This window comes from Phoxinus phoxinus (assembly GCF_949152265.1).
Source record: "Phoxinus phoxinus genome assembly, chromosome: 21".
NCBI classification, from domain to species: domain Eukaryota; kingdom Metazoa; phylum Chordata; class Actinopteri; order Cypriniformes; family Leuciscidae; genus Phoxinus; species Phoxinus phoxinus.
The window spans coordinates 13,429,733-13,447,300 of record NC_136896.1 but is presented as its reverse complement, the minus strand read 5'-3'; the positions used below and the strand labels follow the sequence as shown (position 1 = coordinate 13,447,300).

Sequence of the window (17,568 nt, the reverse complement as noted above, 5' to 3'; positions counted from 1 at the left end):
CTCAGCAGGTGCTCATGAATAATCATGTGCGTCTGCATGTGATTCCAGACATACCACGCTCAGACTAAATATTCCATTAATTCCGCCTATTTAACGAATTAAGATGAGCTGTATCTTCAGAATGGCACCTTCTTTCTGACATTTCAAATGACCTGTTTTATTTCAGCTTCCTTGGAAGTCACTGACCAGCATCATTGAGTATTATTACATGTGGAAAACCACAGACAGATACGTTCAGCAGGTGAGCAGCGCTTAAATGCTTGAAAAAGTTTTTGCTGTTCTTTTAATAGAAGAAACACTAATAATCTGGAAATCTCTTTCTCTGTTTGCTCTGACTGTTCTCGATCTCGCTTAGTGCTGAATGTTTATGACTTTGTACAGAAACGACTGAAGGCCGCTGAAGCAGAGAGCAAGCTGAAGCAAGTCTACATCCCCACATAGTGAGTGTGGACATCTTTAAAACATCAGCATTTCAAAGACCTGTACACCATTCGCATGATTTATATACGTCTGACTCTAGGATCAGTCTCGGATGCATCTCCAGCGATCACTTGCGCTCAGGTTTCGATTTTTTGCATGTTTATAAACCTGCTGTAAAAGATTATAGTGTGTAATGTCATTTGTGTTTCTTCTCACAGCAATAAACCCAACCCTAACCAGATCTCCGTCAGTAACGGCAAAATGGCAACTGTGAACGGTGCAGCCGGCACAGGCAGTTTCCACACAGCCGGAGGCGGACGCGCATGCGAGAGCTGTTTTGGTGAGTAAGGACCCCTCTTCGCCTAATTACAGTCAACACAGCCATCCAATCAATTCACTGCTTTTCCCGAAGGACATGTCACGCCTCCTGTAATCAATGGGGCTGGATACTGCATTTTCACCCTTTTATCTTCCAATCTGATCAATCAAAGCTGCCGCATCACAATCCATGCGATCAGCGATGATTAGTCTGGGTCAATCTTGCTTTTTAGTAATGAACTCACATTGGGGGAGCATAAAAGGATTTTAATCCCTCTCGACACCTAATCCTTTCATTGTGTTGTAGGACATCACGTTATATTTCTTTTCTGTTTGCAATTAATTTTCCAGTGTTCCTTTAGACAGACTTGGTTATACAGAATTAATTTAATATGAAAGAGATTTTGCTAGAGAATATGACCCACCAGGCGTAGTTAGACCTGCATTCTTATTTCTTTCATTTTATTCTTCTCTGTTGACAGGTGTACAGTCGGCTCAGTGGTACTCCTGGGGTCCTCCAAACATGCAGTGTCGCCTGTGTGTATCCTGCTGGATGTACTGGAAAAAGTATGGTGGCCTGAAGATGCCAAGCAGAGCTGAGGGGGTAGAGGAAAAAACGCCTCCAAGCCCTGCACCCAATGTAAGTACTGCTCTCAGTTTGGATTAAGGTGCATATAGTGTTTATATACCATTCAAAAGTTTGGGGTCCGTAAGTATTTTTTGAAAGTAAGTATATTTACTCTGCAAGGATGTATTAAATTGATCAAAAGTGACAGTAAAGACATTTACAATATTACAAAATTCTTCTAGTTCAAATAAATGCTGTTCTTTTTAACTTTATATTTATAATATAATCCTAAAAATTAAGTATCATGGTTTCCACATTGATGATAATATGAAATCTGCATATTAGGTAAGGGTGGGAATCTTTAAGCACCTCACGATCCGATCGCCTCATTAAAGCATTTTGAGATGCAAGTGTTTAACCACTTAAACACGCAGTCGCACACAGACGCATGCCATGAGCGCACTTGAGCACTTGAAAGCAGCCGCCTTTTAGTAAGTGAGATTTGTGTTTTGAATATATATAGGCCTACTGCATTCCAAGCGGCATAAATGAGGGGAAAACAATACATTTAAAAGGGAAAAAAATGAAATACTGGCGGGCGAGTCTGTTCGTTTTAAGCGTAAAATTAGGCAAAGTGCACGTTTTTTCCAGTGCATTTCCTGTGCAATGAAGCCCGCAATTGCCCTTCTAATTTGTCTATATTCTTGTTTGAGGGTTTTTATGTGTGTGAAATTGGCAGCAAGCAGACTATGACTGTTTCTAGAGCACAACATAATCCCATAGCTCATCTGCGGTTAAAAAACACAAAACTACTTACTACTATTCTTCTTTCTGATAGTCTCAGAATCGTAATGCATCGGATAATTTTTTTCTTCAACCCATTATATTAGAATGATTTCTGAAGAATTGTGTGAAACCGAATAAATATATGTATATATATATATATATATATATATATATATATATATAAAAGAAAAGTTATTTTAAATTGTAATATTTAAAGGTGGGGTATGTAATTCTCTTTTTTGGCCATTTTTTCAAAATCACTTAAAATCCTATTCCTAACCCACTTACAGCCACTGAGTTAGAAGCACTGAAATAAAAATTAAGCAATTTAATCATCTGTGGAGCAGGCAGGACTCAAAAAACACCAGCCAATCATTTCCAAGACCACCTAGAATCATTGGACAGTAAGTGTGTCAATCAATCGGTCGTACCATTGATTGGTCCATGTTCTTTGAATGGGTGGAGTCAAAGGAAAGAAGGTAGGACCATTTGAGTTGTGTATTTTCAAAATATACCGGCCGTTTTGCAAATCACATACCCTACCTTTAACAATATTACTGTATTTTTTTAAATTAAATAAATGCAGCCTTCATAAGCATTATAACTTATTTCAAAACCATAAGCTACTCTTTTTTTCTTTTCTTTTTTTTTTTTACTCTGCTGACATAACCTGCTGACCTCATACTTTTGAACGGTAGAGTATGTATAGGGATCATGTACTTTTATCTGCAATTGACAAATCAGAATAAAATACTTCAGCGAGCCGAGTAAAATACTTGGTTAATGTTTATTACCGTACACTACTATTCTACTGTTCATTATTTCATGTTTGTTCATAAAATATGAAATTACTCACTTGAAATGTATTTGTAATATAGAAATGAACAATAGCCTAAATTAATGAATGGGAAAGTCGAATCATTTTTCTTTGTTGTTGTATATATGAAAAGTGTTACCATAGTGTTTATCCTGGTTGCAAATGAACCAAGGTCAGATAGACATCTGGAGGATTGTCCCATCTCAGAAGTTCACACAACAATGAAAATTCTGTCATCAATTCCTCACCCTCATGTCGTTCCAAACCCGTAAGACTTTCGTTCATCTTCAGAACATAAATTAAGATCTTTTTGATGAAATCTGAGAGCTTTCTGTCCCTCCATTGACAGCTACTCAACTACCATTTTGACAAAAGTTAATTTCTGAGGATTAAAAATCCTCAGATTTTTGAGGATTGTCCACGTACTGCAAAGACACATTTATATGCAAACACTATATAAAAGTGAATTTTGCATCCGATGACCCCTTTAAGAAAGCCATTATATTCTCCCTCTCGCTTTTTGTTGTTTTATCACTGTCCCACTTTACTTTGTTTTTCCTATATCAATCTTTAATTTCCTTGTCTGTCTCTCCATAGGAGATTCGTTCTCGTGGCCACGGCGCCCGTCAGTCTTCCCACATGGTTCCAATGAGGAACAGCGGCAGTCCCAAATCCTCAATGAAGACCAAGCAGGCGTTCCTCCTGCAGGCCACGCGCCTCACCAAGCTGGCGCGTCACATGTGCCGCGATCTCATCAGGCTGCGCCGGGCCGCGCGCCGCCCCTTTGTGCCCATTAACTGTGGTGCCATAAAGGCGGAGTGTAAGAGCTCTTTAAATTCCTAACTTCAGCCTCGCGTGCAAACGCACACACACACCCACCTACACTGTCCCACCCGCTCTGTTCCCCGACCACACCTGTCCACATCTCGCTGTCATTCCTCCCCTCCATCTTCCTGTCTTGTACTGTTTTTATTATTATTATTATTATTATAATTATTGTTATTATATTTTATTTTGGTTTTTGTATTCTCCCCACCCCATTTCCAATAAAGACTGCCTGTCCTCCATATTTTGCGTTTCAATCATCTTTTCAGTTCAAATTCACTTTTTTCCCCACCAACCTTATTGATTTGGTTTAAGGGTATTACGATGTTGTTTAAATTGAACATAAGCACATTTTTAGCACTTCTCTCAGTTTGTTGAGAGTTTTGTATGCACACATTACACACAAAGACTGACAAGATGCTCTATTATGCTTGCTTCACCTTACATTGTAATTATACTTGAAATTAAATGCATATCATAGTCTGAGCCTTATATTTATTAAAAGCTTCAATGAAAGAGTATATATATATATATATATATATATATATATATATACATATATATATGAGAATAGGGGAACTGGTTTGTTTAAAGTTACTTATTTTTTTACTTTTTAAAATGTGCTTTCTCCTTTTTTCCTCTTAAGAAAGATAAGCTGTTTTGGTTTTACATTCTTTTCCCCCTCAATATCATTCCCTGCACTCATGTTTTTTTTTATGCTCTCGGCGCTACTATTGAAGGAAATGGGATATATTTTTGTTGCTTCTAGTTCTTTTTTGGGAGGATTTGAATATAAAGTCGGTTTCAGAGTTGGATTGACGCAGTATAGGATTTTAGTGTGTAATCGTATCCACATTTTATATGTAAATATATTTGTAAATGGTCACTATTAGACTGGTCAACATCTTTCTGGCCTTTAAATGCGAACGTGTTGGGACGTTCTCAGGACAGTTGGTTGTAGCAGAAGGATCTCTTTGCTTTTCCACTGAACAAACTCCCCTCTAATGTCAACCAAGGATCTTTTTATAATTTAGTTTATTTTCAGAAGATTTTACACATAACCTCATCGTCAAACCTAACCATACACTTAGTACTAGGAAGTACGCACATTCAACACATGCATGATTTTGCTTTTGGCCTTTTAAAATTTCATTTGTTTATCCATTATAAAGTGTGCAATAAGATTTTTTTTTTTTTGACTGAGATCAAATTAATTATTACGATTATTTGTTACATCAACAGACGAAAGTACAAGAATTCTTAATGGTGCGTGCCAAGATTTGTAGCCTAAATAAAGTCCCTGTCAGAATAATCTATGAAGATATGTACCTCCTCAGTGTGGAATGTTGGTTAGTGTATGCGTCAATGCTTTAATTTTTTCCATTTCTACTCAACTGCCTTTGAATATAGACCGTTTCATCACTGATTGTACCCGAGAGAATGTTAATGTCTAAGGGCAAAATGTCTATTTTATTGAAGCAGAATGGTATACAAAACAATATATATGTACTATGATGTGGAATGGCTAATTGAATTGCTATTACGTGTGCTGCCAATCAGTCATTCGGTAGCTAACACTGACAGGCTGTTCAGAGGCATGCATGTAATGAGATGATGAAGTGTTAACTCTTCTGTTGTGCTATTCAGTAATGCAAAGATGATGGACTATCAGTCTCATCATTGGTGCAGTTTATGATCTAATTAATTAGATGTTCAATAAGTTGGAAGGAATCATTTACAAAACACTGAGTCATGCAATTGGAACAAGAGTAGACATACAGTACATTAGTCTATTTGTTTCTGTTCTGATTTGTAAACGTTGAAGTTTGTCCTCTTTAAGAGTTTGCACACTAGTCTGTCATTTATCAAACAGCCAATTTTAAATGCTGAGGAAGTTGGTTCAATGGCTTCAATTGATTAGGACTTTGTGCCTTGAAGTGGAAATGGCACTAGACCCGCAGTTTCAAAGAGAATGGAATGCGGTTTATGCAATAATTCAAGATTTTTTGAGGGTCTTAAATAGTTACTGATTAATTATTTGTCATAGAGCGGATGCAAGTTGACGTTAATCAATGAAATACTAAGTTGGAATGAAAGGGAAACATCCCAGCAAGCAATTTTGCGTTTAAAAGACTTCTAATAGCTGCCCAAACACAGCCCTGACGTCTAGGCTAAACTGAGGCTTAAAATGTAATAGACGTTTAACCATAGCCCGAGAATAGACGCGCAGGCTACGCATAGAACATGTCAAAGAAATGAAACCAAACACCTTGTAATCACTGTTGAGTTCGCTTACATGATGGAATATCCTATATCTCGCAAGTTATTTAGGCAAAAACGACATGTAACCAAATGTAAGGTTATTTTGGGCTAGAAGTGGGTTACGTATAGCCGGACTATATCAGGTCTGGTTAACCGAGACTGAAAAATGATGGCTATTGCTTGCTGGGATGCATCTCTTATATTTTTCAAATAAATCACAAACTAAATAAGCTTTGAAAACAAGCCCAAAGATGAGTTTACAGATCATGGTTGCCAGCCTTTGCCCCGAGGACAGCTGTTTCCTCTTGACAGGCACTTGTAAATAGGTCAGTTTTACAGGGAAAGAGAGCCAATCGCCTGCTCTACATCCGTCCAATCACACGTTCCTCTCAGTTTTGCATCGCCCACCTCCCATCATGCGAAACCCTCATTCTATGCTTCCATTCCACCCCTGTCTCCACCCCAGACATGTCTGTATGTATCCCCAGCCATAAGAAGTTGTTCTGACATCTGTGTCCTGAAGCACGAGGGACCCGGGTGGGGGCATGCTCTTTGGTTTGTCTCTCTCTTTTTCTTTTTCTTTGTGTGAATGTCTTGTGGGTAACCAAAACACAAATAAAACCATGGCTGAAACCATCCTGAGTCTTTGTAGTTTCATGTGTCTCGTGTACCTGTCCATCACTCTGTTGCACGCACACCGACAGGCCAGGCCGAGCAGAGCGTCAATCGTGAGAAATCTCCGACAGCATGAGCTCCATCGGCTCCTGCCGTGCCTTCATGACTTGTGTTTACATGCACACACTCATAAGAAGCTGCTGTGAATGCAACATCACATTTGTTTTTTTCCTCTTTCCAACCTCATCCAACATGCTGGCTAACCAGGTTATTTTCAACATCTTGCCTGCCCATCAGAGACCGTGCATGAAAATCATGGAATAATCAAGTTTACCCCCATTGAAATGTGACATACAAATGAAAATATGAATCATGAGAGTTTAATAAAACACATTCGCAGTCATGAGGATTCAAATGTGAAGGAAACTCGAATGGAGAGTTTAACACCTAACGGAGAACCACTCTTTGAGCACCTCCCTTAAGGCACCGGTTTCATTCAATTTAAAGAATGGATTTTGTGTCAGAAGATAATGCATCACTCAATTCAGCAATGTTTTTTTCACATTCGATATATTGTTGAAGAGGTAAAAAAAAAGTTGTATCGGTACATCTTCAAGACAGTTTCTCTCCAAGACATCAAGAAGAACCGCCTGAAGAGAATGGCTTTAAACAACTTTTGACTCCTCTGGAGTTTTAATGAATTTTAAACGAACCGAAGAAAGTTGGAGTGATTTTAATGGGTTCATTGCGGTCAGATCAATACTCCGGAGTTCAGCAGGAAGAAATTATGTTCACTAGGGCCTAAAGAACGATCAGTGGAGAAAATGAGATTTGACTCTACATGCTGCTCCCATGAAAACGGTTGTCTGGTCAGAAAGATTAGTCACCGCAGGGTTGGTGTATCACCGCAACATCCATCAAGCCAGCCTGTTCAGTCTGCCTCATGTTGGTGTCTAAGTGTGAATGTCTCTTTCTTGCTCTTTGACTTGCTTCTATCTCCGTTTGTCTGTTCTGTACTGCCCGTCGATGAATAGATATGATCCGGGTGTCAGAGGGCATGACAGGGCGACCTATGAAGCCCAAATCCTCCCCGAGGAGCACCCTGACCAGCGTCTTGCAGTACCTTGGTGAGCCACACTACATTAGAGCTGCATCCACTGGGATGTGACTCTCGGATCACACTGAATCTGCTGTCATTTCAGAGTCTCGTCCAGCAACTCATGTTCAGCGGCCTCACCGCACCCCTGGCCTACAGGTGCAGCCCCCACGACGCCTGCTGTCCTCTCTTCCCAGCCATGGCCCGCTTGGCATATTGGGAAAACGAAGCTACCATCACCACAGCCGGGTTGAATCCGCGGAGAGGAGGGCCGGTGCTCCAGGACAAGGTGGGTTTACAATTAAAATGCATGTTTGTGTAATATTAAAGATGGATGTCATTATGACATGCTAATGCACACCTCTTTTTTTCATGATAGACAATCCAGCTCATATTGTGGGACCCATTCTGGTAAGTATAAATGATTGGATTCACTGGTATCACAAAACATTACATTTTGTCTATTTTATTTGTTTGTTTATTATTTATTTTTTTAATGGATGTTGGGAAAAAAATACTTTTTTATTAAACTAAAATATAAGATGTATTTGTATAATTTTTATTGCAGAAATCCCATACTTCTATTTGTGCTATTATATAAGCTGTTTGTTTTGTTTTCTGTTTTGTTTGGTTTGATTGTTTTTTGTTTGGTTGTTTCTTTTTGGTTTTATTTTGTGTGTTGTTTTGTTTAGTTTTGTTTGCAAAATAATTATAAAGATGAGTAGGTATGTCCAAACTGTTGATTGATACTTGTCTCACTACCTAAACTGAAGCAGGAAGGATTACCGTGTGCTTTCATTAGACTGGAAAAAAATAACTTTTCATTTGTGTTAATGAGACAAATTGTAAATTTGGGATCTCTCTCTTCTTTTCTTTTTTTATGTATTTAGTTTAGTTTTGTTTGCAAAATAATCATAAAGATGAATAGGAATGTCCAAACTGTTGATTGATACTTGTCTCTCTACCCAGACTGAAACAGGAAGGTATTATCATGTGCTTTCATCAGACTGGAAGACAATAACTTAGCATTTGTGTTGCTGAGAGAGATATACCATCTTATAACATATTCAAATGCAGATATTGTTGACGCTGTGAATTGGTTCAGGTGACAGCTTCAATCTCCAGCCTCTAAGGTTTCCCACTGATTATTGTGGCTGGGTAAAATGGAAATGAGAAGTGAGAGATGGCAAAATAAACACAAAGGCAGTCACTGTTCATCAGTGAGATGAATAAAGTAAATATAGTGGACGGATCTTCACCTCATTATTGGCCTGTCAATTCTAAAAGAAAAATATCAGAAGTTGCTTTATTTTTTCAGTTGTTTATCACTAGGTATTATTTTTTACATATGGGACCAAATCATTTATTGGTCCCAGTTTGGGTTTGAACCTAAGACACCAATATAATAAAATTGTTATGAATACTTTAGTTGTGGATTTTGTGATTTAAAGTTTACTAGAGGTCTATGTCATATATCTAGTATTTGTTGGGGAGTAACTCATTTAAGAGTTCAAGTTCAAGAATTCAAGTTGTTTCAAACCTGTATGAATTTATTTCTTCTGCTGAACACAAAATAAGATATTTTGAAGAATGTCGGTAACTAAACAGTGTTGATGAGCCCATTGACGAGTATTTTTTTCCCTACTTTGGAAGTCAATAGATTCATTATTTATTATTACTCCTATGGAAGTGAATACATCAACTGTCATTCTTTAAGTAAAGGAGAGGAAAAACACACCAACAGGGTTATAATAACCTGCATTATTCTGCTTATTATATGACTACTTAAAATAAACAAATAAATAAATGCATGGGCAGTAAATATTTTAATGTAATTATCTTACATTTTTTTTGAATATTTTACAGCTTTCAATAAGAAAAAGTCAATTTCAACACAGAAAACAATCAACTTATCAACAACTAATTTTATTCATGTAAAATGTTATGTATGTAATATATAAATGTATTAATTTTCATTGCTAATATGCTCTTTCAACATAGTTTTATAGATTTTCTTTTTCTTTTATTGCTTTAAGACTCTTAAGCTTCTAGACATCAATCAAATGTTTTATGCTCTCTATAAAATGAATACTGGGAAGTCCTTTGAGGGCATTTTGACTCAATGTTTAAAAGTATTGGAAGTATAAGATGTTCATTTCCTTTGCTTTTTTTAGCAGCATAACGGAAGCAGCACAGGTGGCTCTAGCCTTCGCGCCAGTGGCCTGATGCTCCGTAAGAGACGACCCAACTGGATCGATGCCCCCGATGACAGCTTCTTCCTGGTGTCCCGAGAGACGAGGTGTGCAATCCAAACCTTGCTGTCCATTTTGGCACTATTTCCCATGGCATCGCACTCCTCAAACCTAAACTTGTTGTGCCTTGTTCACTAAGAGACACTGAAATACACTGGCCCGTACATAGATCTTAGAGACGAATTTAATAGAAAACAGCAGGGCAGACACACTCCATGTCAAAAAGGAAACCTTACCTTGTTCTTTCATGATTGGCACCTGCAGAGATTATCCCCTGAGATGGTATGACACATCTGATTAGGTTTCCATCATTTTGATTCAACCTTCACCTAAGAGTGACTGATCTTGGTGACAGGATTGGCACATGTGTAATTACTGCATTGGTCATACCCAGTGACAGTGGCGGGTAAGAGGGTCTAAGCCAGAGTTGTCAGTGTAGGAAATGGGCCAATCAATCTCAGACGTCAGGGACAATTTTTCAATAACAAAGATCTTATAATTACCAATACCCATGATCCCATTAATCTGTGGTGGCATGGAGAGACAACTGAAAACAAATGATTTTTTTGATGCAGATTGAGGTTAGTTTTAATCCAGAGAGATGAGACTCCACAGGTAACTTAACACTTCACAAACACACATACGCTACCAGTCAAAAGTTTGAGCACACAAGACTGATTTAATGATTCTCATTATCCTAAAACCTTTTATGCTTGATAAATGTTAAATGCTTGACATTTTTTTATGTATTTGTTTATTTGAAATGGGTAAGTTGATGAATAAGTTACATATTTTATGAAAATAAAATATAAGATTGATTGGTTTAACTTTTCAATTCAATTCAATCACTTACTTACATTTTTGTTATTTCATAGTTTTGCTACCTTTTTGCTATCGTTTTGTTTGCTTTTTTTTTTTTTAAGGTTTGTTTTATGTATTTAGTTTAGTTGAGTGTGTCCAAACTTTTGATTGCTGGTGTACTTGTCTCACTACCTTGCAGATATACGCAGATTTTTGTGAATTGTCTTTTTTTTATGTTCGTATAACAATGTATAGGCATAACAAAATATATCAGCAGTGTTGTTTAGACTGAAGATGGTCTCCACAGCCATCCTCCTTCAATTCACAGTAATATGGAGAAAAGATTAGCTTGATATTTGCTTTTAATTCCCAGTCAACTGAAATGAAATTAAAAAGGATTAAGATCTGCAGACATTATTGGCTCACTTTTTACCAAACGTGTAAGACTGCATGAATTTTACACATTCACATGCTAATGATTGAAATCCCTGTTTGCAGTGAGTTTAAAGCACAGACTGGATGTGAAGTGTGTCTGAAGTTCTAGTTACATTCAAATTAAACTTAAGTTAATTAATTACAAATAAAGATAATTTGTTTCGAGCAGGGGAAATTGGACACGATTTGCCCTGTTGTATCATGGATCAAAGTGTTTTTTATCTACTTTTTAGTGACTGTTTGCTTGTCTCGTTTTGTTGCTGCAGCTGTTAGACACCTGACCATGGTAAGATCGCACGCACCGTACACAAAGGCTAAACCACATTACCTGTGGAGTCTTGCAAAATGTATGAAATGTATAACCAAAAGAGACACTCAATTAATATGTACACTTAATATGAAGCGCCATCCTGGTGGCTTTTGACACCTCAACCTGCAAAATGTGTTTTAATGCGTAATGTGGATCAGATAAATAGAAGTCAGATAGTCATAATAGTTCACCCACAGCAGCAAGGGGTTTGGTTTTAACATCTTTGGCATTGAGAAGTAGATGTGAGCTGAAGCTTGAAGAAAAATGCCTCTCCATTACAGCCACATCCATATGAGCCATGACTTGCACAGCTCCCTATGGCCTCCAGCACTGGAGCGGATGCTAGGCTAAATTTAGCGCCCCTGCTCTGAAAGATTAGCCTTTAACAAGGCAGGAGACCCAGAGACAAATGGGATCTGGTCTGTGGCTGAGCCTGGTTCTCTTGCCGTTTTACACCATCGTCACACTCTGCCAGGAGTCTCTTTCACTGAAATTGCAATCAGTTCTACATTCAGACGTTGGAGTTGATGTTAAAAAAAGATACAAAAAATATAAGGGTTTCTTCAACTGAAACCTTTCAATTTGAACGTTTCAGTATTTGTAGCGTTAAATGTTTGCATTTGCTTTGCTAAAGAACTGATCAAATCCATCAGTGCAAAAGCATGCAGCCGAATCACAGTTATATTGAGGCTGTGTGGTGTTAATTATGTCTTTGTGTTCATTTATGAAGTAAACAGAGATGCTATAAATGCAAGCACACGTACACAGTATTACATTCTAGATTGTCATTATATATTTCTTGCTCGAGACCCAGTTAACGGTTCTTTTATTAAGGGCTGTCCCCTGTGGATGCCTGTATGCCTCATTTATTTTGCATGAATATTAGACCCAGACTATTCTTTCCTTTCTCTTTATGTTATGGACCTGATCACGACTCGAGTAGAACATTATTTATGTTTATCTTTAATATCTGTAACGTGCCAAGCTGAACACAATTGTAGTGCGATACACACAAACCAATTCCAGTTCAACTTTCTTGATATTTTATATAGGCCTACATGTAATTGCGCTCATTCTCCCCTCAAATTGCAAAGCTTGCAAAATATGATAAAGCATGTTAGTTCCTTGTTGTGTTTTTCCTGTCACAATATTTGAGAAATATCCTGCTTGCTCACAAATTATTGCACAACACAGGGTTTTCCATCATAGTTTAATGAGCATTCAAAATGATTGCACTTACTCATATAGTCAAAGTTTTATTTAAATGAATATATCAAAATATATGCTGATAGGCTATATATATTTAACTTTTGATATAAGATTTAATATATATTTATATATATATATATATTTTAAAGAAGCCTCTTATTCTGACTAAAGATCCATTCACACCAGGAATGATAACTATCACGATATATTAGCCACCAGAGGACGATGTCGTTTTGTTTAATTTAACCACATGCTGCAGTTTTGTCGTCTGCCGCTTTAAATGCTCAATGTTTTTTTTTATCGTTCATTAGCTGAATTATTATTATTATTATTTTTTTTTTTTAAGTGACTACGATATCGTTTCTTTGTGCCGTTCCGTTATTGTTATATTTGTGGTGTGGTATTATTTTATAGGCTATTCAAAAACGATTGTTAGAACTATATATTTATGGTTATCATTATAGTTATCGACGTTCCTGGGTGTGAACGAGCCTTAAGCTGCATTTATTTGATCAAAAATACAATAATACTGTAAAATATAATTACAATTTACTTAATTGCTAAAAACATTATTTAGCAAATGTAAAAATATACAATATCTTTCAGGAATACGTTTTTTCCCCATAAATTATATAACAAAAAACATACATTTATCCAGCTCAGCTATAAAAAAATTAAATAAGTATCTATTGTTAATTGTAAGGTTTGCATGATTGATGACATTACAAAAGACAATGATATGTTATGTTTTATCTTCCTCTTCCTCTCAGGAAAGCCAGGAGGCTGCTCTCCCGTTCACAGTTAAGAAGAGCATGTAGACAACCATGTGAGCAGATCAGCCTGCGCAGGGTCCCTCAGGGGCCAGCACAGGTACCTGTACTGGCGCCCCCTCACCCCAGTTTACGGATGCGAGGTCCAATCGTCATCCATGACTGACATTCATCTGCATTGTTCTCTCCCGTCTGTCAGTTTACCGTTTGGAGTTTCACTTGCCCATTCAATTTGCTTCCTCATTCTACTTCTTCTAAAACTTTCGCTTCCACCTCTGGACAAAAGGCTCACAATAATAAAGCATTTAGCTAATAACCCAACCACTAAAAAAAAAATTATACTTGTATATTCAGCACTTCTTTGGATGACAGCCTACGGCTCTTGTTTCAATATCTTTCTAAGTACTAAATGCTCATTAAGTTTCAATACAAGCGCAACTTAAACACTTTTACCTTACAGCAACTTATAACGTCGGCTCTGAGCACTGAGAATATATGGCTGTGGCAACTAAACTTACAGGGTTCCACAAATATGTATCATGTACAGATCAACGCTGATGCTGACCATTCAACAGACTCTTTTGAGAAGTGTTAGTGTGCTCATTGTAAATTCAGTTAGCTCTGCATTGAATGGTTTTCTTTATTTCTCTGTATCTTCTGTGCGTATCATGACAAGTACAAGTTTGTGAGCTGTTTTTATATTGTATTCATGCGAGGACTGGATTGGATGTTGAGTTACTGGCTAATTGGTGGTTTTAACTGAGAGCATGTTTCAATCAATTCTTTTAACTGGAGATGTTGTAATGATTTGTGGAAGTCAAAGCTTTGCAACTCTTAAATATTAATTCAGGACATTATGGTTCTGTTCCCCTCTTTCAGATGCCAGTAATACCCTTTAGATGTTTGTAAGACGTTTCTTTATTGGCTTCTTAACAAATAAAGCCAATTTTTTTTCAGCACTTCACCAGTTAAAATGACAAACTGACCATTGGCAGAAGTCATAATTAAAATTTGGCTAAGGGAATGTTCATTATCCCGGCTGTGTATATAGCATGTGACAGTGAAACAATAAGCTATTTTGTTTTCAATGCCTCATACATTTTTGTTGTATTTCATTGTATGTCACACATTTACTGAAAAATGCTAAATAAAAAAGCGCAGTACAGATTGTACGTCTGTGTAATAGTTCAAAAAGCAATTGATGTAACAGTGTACAGTATACCATATAGACAATTTAGGGCAAAATTATAATTCATTAGGTCACTATTCAGAGTTCAAGCCGGTCTTAAAGAGATAGTTCTGTCATCAATGTTCATTTTCTATCATGTCTTTCTTCTGATGTATAACAAAATAAGATATTTTGAACCCAATAGGGCCTGAAATTGCTGTTTTAGACCACAAAAACAGTTGAAACATTTTTCAAAATATTGTCTTTTAGTTTTCCCGGAAAATAAATAAAGTCATACAGGTTTGGATCAACATGAGGGGTGAGTAAACGATGAATGAATTTTCATTTTTAGGTGAACTATCTCTTTAAGCCAACGTTTATTTTCACACTCCCTATTGCAATGATTGTAACAAACAGTTTCTCAGGTAGATTAAGGTTTTTTTCTGTTCGTCTTCATGCTCATCTTGAACTTTGTCAGCCCCACTGAGTTGGTTTTGCCTTTCAAGGTGTCACGGAACCAAGCGTTACTGTGGCAGTAGATGACTGGATCCAGTGCACAGTTCATGTAAGATAAAGCTAAAGAGGCATGAAGACAAACTATGAGGAATTGAGAACAGGGAAACACTTGAAGTAAGATGCCAAAAGTGACTGGAGGTAGGAAACACAGAACAAACATGATCACAAGAATCAGAAGCAATCTCACTGCCCGCACCACCCTGCGGTGTGCCCTCTTAGACTGCTGACCGTAGACGTGACGGAAAACACGCACAAAACTGAAGACCACCAGTGTGAACCCTAGCAGGACCTCAATCAGCTGTACTGAATTATATATCCTCATTTGAACCGACGGCCATGTCCATGTCAGATAACTGTGGCATGTGAGCTTCGATGAGTTTTTCTGTGATGCGAGAGCCAGGTTCAAGGCGGCTGGAAGGCGAAGGAGTAGAACACCCACCCAAACTGTGCTAACCAACACTATTGCTTGTCTCACACTCATTCGACAAATGCGATGGTGTGGGTGAAGTATCCTGAAGAAGCGGTCCACGGCTAAAATTGACATGAAAGCCACGCTTGTCGAGTTGTTTACAGATATAATATACTGAACGAAGCGGCAAAATGATTCGCCAAATATCCAGTCTTCACCACGGAAGAGATAATCTATGAGGAAAGGCAGCCCAGTGAGGAGTAGGAGGTCCGATATTACCAAGCAGAAGACGTACACATTGCAAGCTTTCCATGGAGACTTGAAGAACAAAATCCACAGGGCAAACACAATTCCAGGCAAGCCAAAGATGAACTCCAAAATGAGAATGGGCTTTAAAATGGAAGAAACAAGAGTCTGAGATTCCATGCAGGAGGTGATGTTACTCATGATGAAAAGCAGTGCGACCTTGTAACCTAAAAGTACATCAATATTGTGTTAAGACAGTTAATAAGTAAAACACTGAAAAATCCTGATATACACATAAGTTTTGCAGATTTATAATTTACTATTAAAATGTAGGGGTGAGCAGGGCACAACCTAACGCAGGGCTAGTTGTAACACAACTAGAAGACAGACTAAAAAAAAAAAAAAAAAAGTTTCCTCACATGCTAGCATGACAAAACTTAGTGTATTTACTAGTTCCAATGTATATATAACTGTTATAAATTATATTGAGGAACCACGCAGGCAAATAAAGACTGAGAGCCAATGTTCAATGTTCAGAAATTATTTAAAAGTAATAATAAAAGTTTTTAATGGTTTTACCTCAATATATTATTTTTATAATCTTTGGAAGCCGAAATATAAAATAAAATCAGACTAATATCACAGATCTAAACTGTAACCACACGTATAATTAGTTATGTCCTCCGCCGTCAATCATTAACGTTACAGACGTGCTGTCGTGTTGTGCGCTATGGCTCGTCTCTCTCTCTCTCTCTCTCTCTCTCTCTCTCTCTCTCTCTCTCTCTCTCTCTCTCTCTCTCTCTCTCTCTCTCTCTCTCTCTCTCGGACTGCGAATACCAAAAATGCTTCACATAGGCTACAAATGGTTTAATATTATTATACATAGAAATGGCTGGCGAGATAAAAAAAAAAAAAGGTATTTATAGCAATAATAGGCTAAATAGTAGGCCAATGTGTATTTTCTTAATTTCTCTTTAGTAGGCTACCGACAGCAGAACCGATAACGTCCGAGCTTATCGATACAGCGGTCTTTCAAAATTCAGCCCCGGGGCCCGTTTAATGCGGGTTTCGGTACCCATCCATCTTCATCTATTTGCCCACATTGTTTTGGCATCTTTGGCAAAATAATAAAGCATATAATCAAAGTAAATTAAATGCATTTTCAGACTTACCAAACGATCAGGCGTTATCGCTTTTGTGGAGGAGAGAACAATTTTGTAACTTGTAGGCTAAGTTGCTGTGTGAGGACCATAGACAGTATATAAGATGATGGACACAGCGACCCCATAGATTTCAACGGAGAAAAGTGAACTTCACTCAGAAAGTGAGCACAAACTTCCTGATCGCCAGGCGTAGGCTACTGCGCAGGACGCGATACCACTGTGTCCAGTCAAGGAAGGCAGTCAAGGAAGTTTTATTGAGTTATTTTTCGTTATTATTTTATTTAGACAGGTCGCAACCCCGCCTTAACGTCATATCCTGTATATGCGGTGAATTTCTGACCTTTTGACATGCTGGTAAAATATCATAAACTTTTGTCAAAATGTGATGTCGCATATGTAGCCACCCATGACGTCAAAGCCCAGAAGACTATTTCGCCAGAGGTTCCCTCGAGAAGATTTTCTAATTATGATGGGGTTTTATCAACAATTTCTTTCTTTCTCTGGGATTGTGTCTTCGTGTAGAGATTACTGCTGGTTGTGAAAAGCATCTCATCTAAATTGCTTAAGTTGCAGTGAATGCAA

General features: G+C 37.6%; 2 protein-coding genes across 5 annotated transcripts in view; one reads left to right on the top strand and one right to left on the bottom strand.

Moving 5' to 3' along the window:
• The window catches only part of mta3 (metastasis associated 1 family, member 3), a gene marked incomplete at its 3' end in the record, with an annotated part of 31,634 nt that extends 16,980 nt beyond the window's left edge, over positions 1 to 14,654 (top strand). Inside the window, exons 10-20 of one of the 3 annotated variants that reach the window (XM_079594593.1) lie at positions 167 to 241; positions 382 to 440; positions 639 to 760; positions 1,221 to 1,378; positions 3,507 to 3,729; positions 7,646 to 7,738; positions 7,814 to 7,996; positions 8,087 to 8,118; positions 9,882 to 10,006; positions 11,462 to 11,481; positions 13,485 to 14,654. In XM_079594593.1, coding sequence (XP_079450719.1) covers positions 167 to 241; positions 382 to 440; positions 639 to 760; positions 1,221 to 1,378; positions 3,507 to 3,729; positions 7,646 to 7,738; positions 7,814 to 7,996; positions 8,087 to 8,118; positions 9,882 to 10,006; positions 11,462 to 11,468 — 1,077 coding nt within the window. The remainder of the gene's footprint in view (positions 1 to 166; positions 242 to 381; positions 441 to 638; positions 761 to 1,220; positions 1,379 to 3,506; positions 3,730 to 7,645; positions 7,739 to 7,813; positions 7,997 to 8,086; positions 8,119 to 9,881; positions 10,007 to 11,461; positions 11,482 to 13,484) is intronic. The other 2 variants (XM_079594592.1, XM_079594591.1) reach the window with 2 other exon arrangements.
• Positions 14,108 to 17,284, bottom strand: LOC306989174 (oxoeicosanoid receptor 1-like). 2 transcript variants are annotated; one of them, XM_079594594.1, is made up of 2 exons: positions 16,996 to 17,284; positions 14,108 to 16,050 (listed from the first exon to the last, which is right to left on the bottom strand). In XM_079594594.1, exon 2 carries the CDS (start codon positions 16,022 to 16,024, stop codon positions 15,083 to 15,085), a length of 942 nt encoding a protein of 313 aa, XP_079450720.1. In that variant the 5' UTR covers positions 16,025 to 16,050; positions 16,996 to 17,284; the 3' UTR covers positions 14,108 to 15,082. The 2 variants fall into 2 exon arrangements, with proteins under 2 accessions (XP_079450720.1, XP_079450721.1); XM_079594595.1 differs by lacking the exon at positions 16,996 to 17,284 and adding an exon at positions 16,403 to 16,498 and having other exon boundaries at positions 14,646 to 16,050.
• Between the last annotated feature and the right edge of the window lie 284 nt (positions 17,285 to 17,568).

What these genes read in the sequence shown, in the direction of transcription:
- LOC306989174 (XM_079594594.1), bottom strand. Translation starts at nt 16,024, where the DNA reads ATGAGTAACATCACCTCCTGCATGGAATCTCAGACTCTTGTTTCTTCC.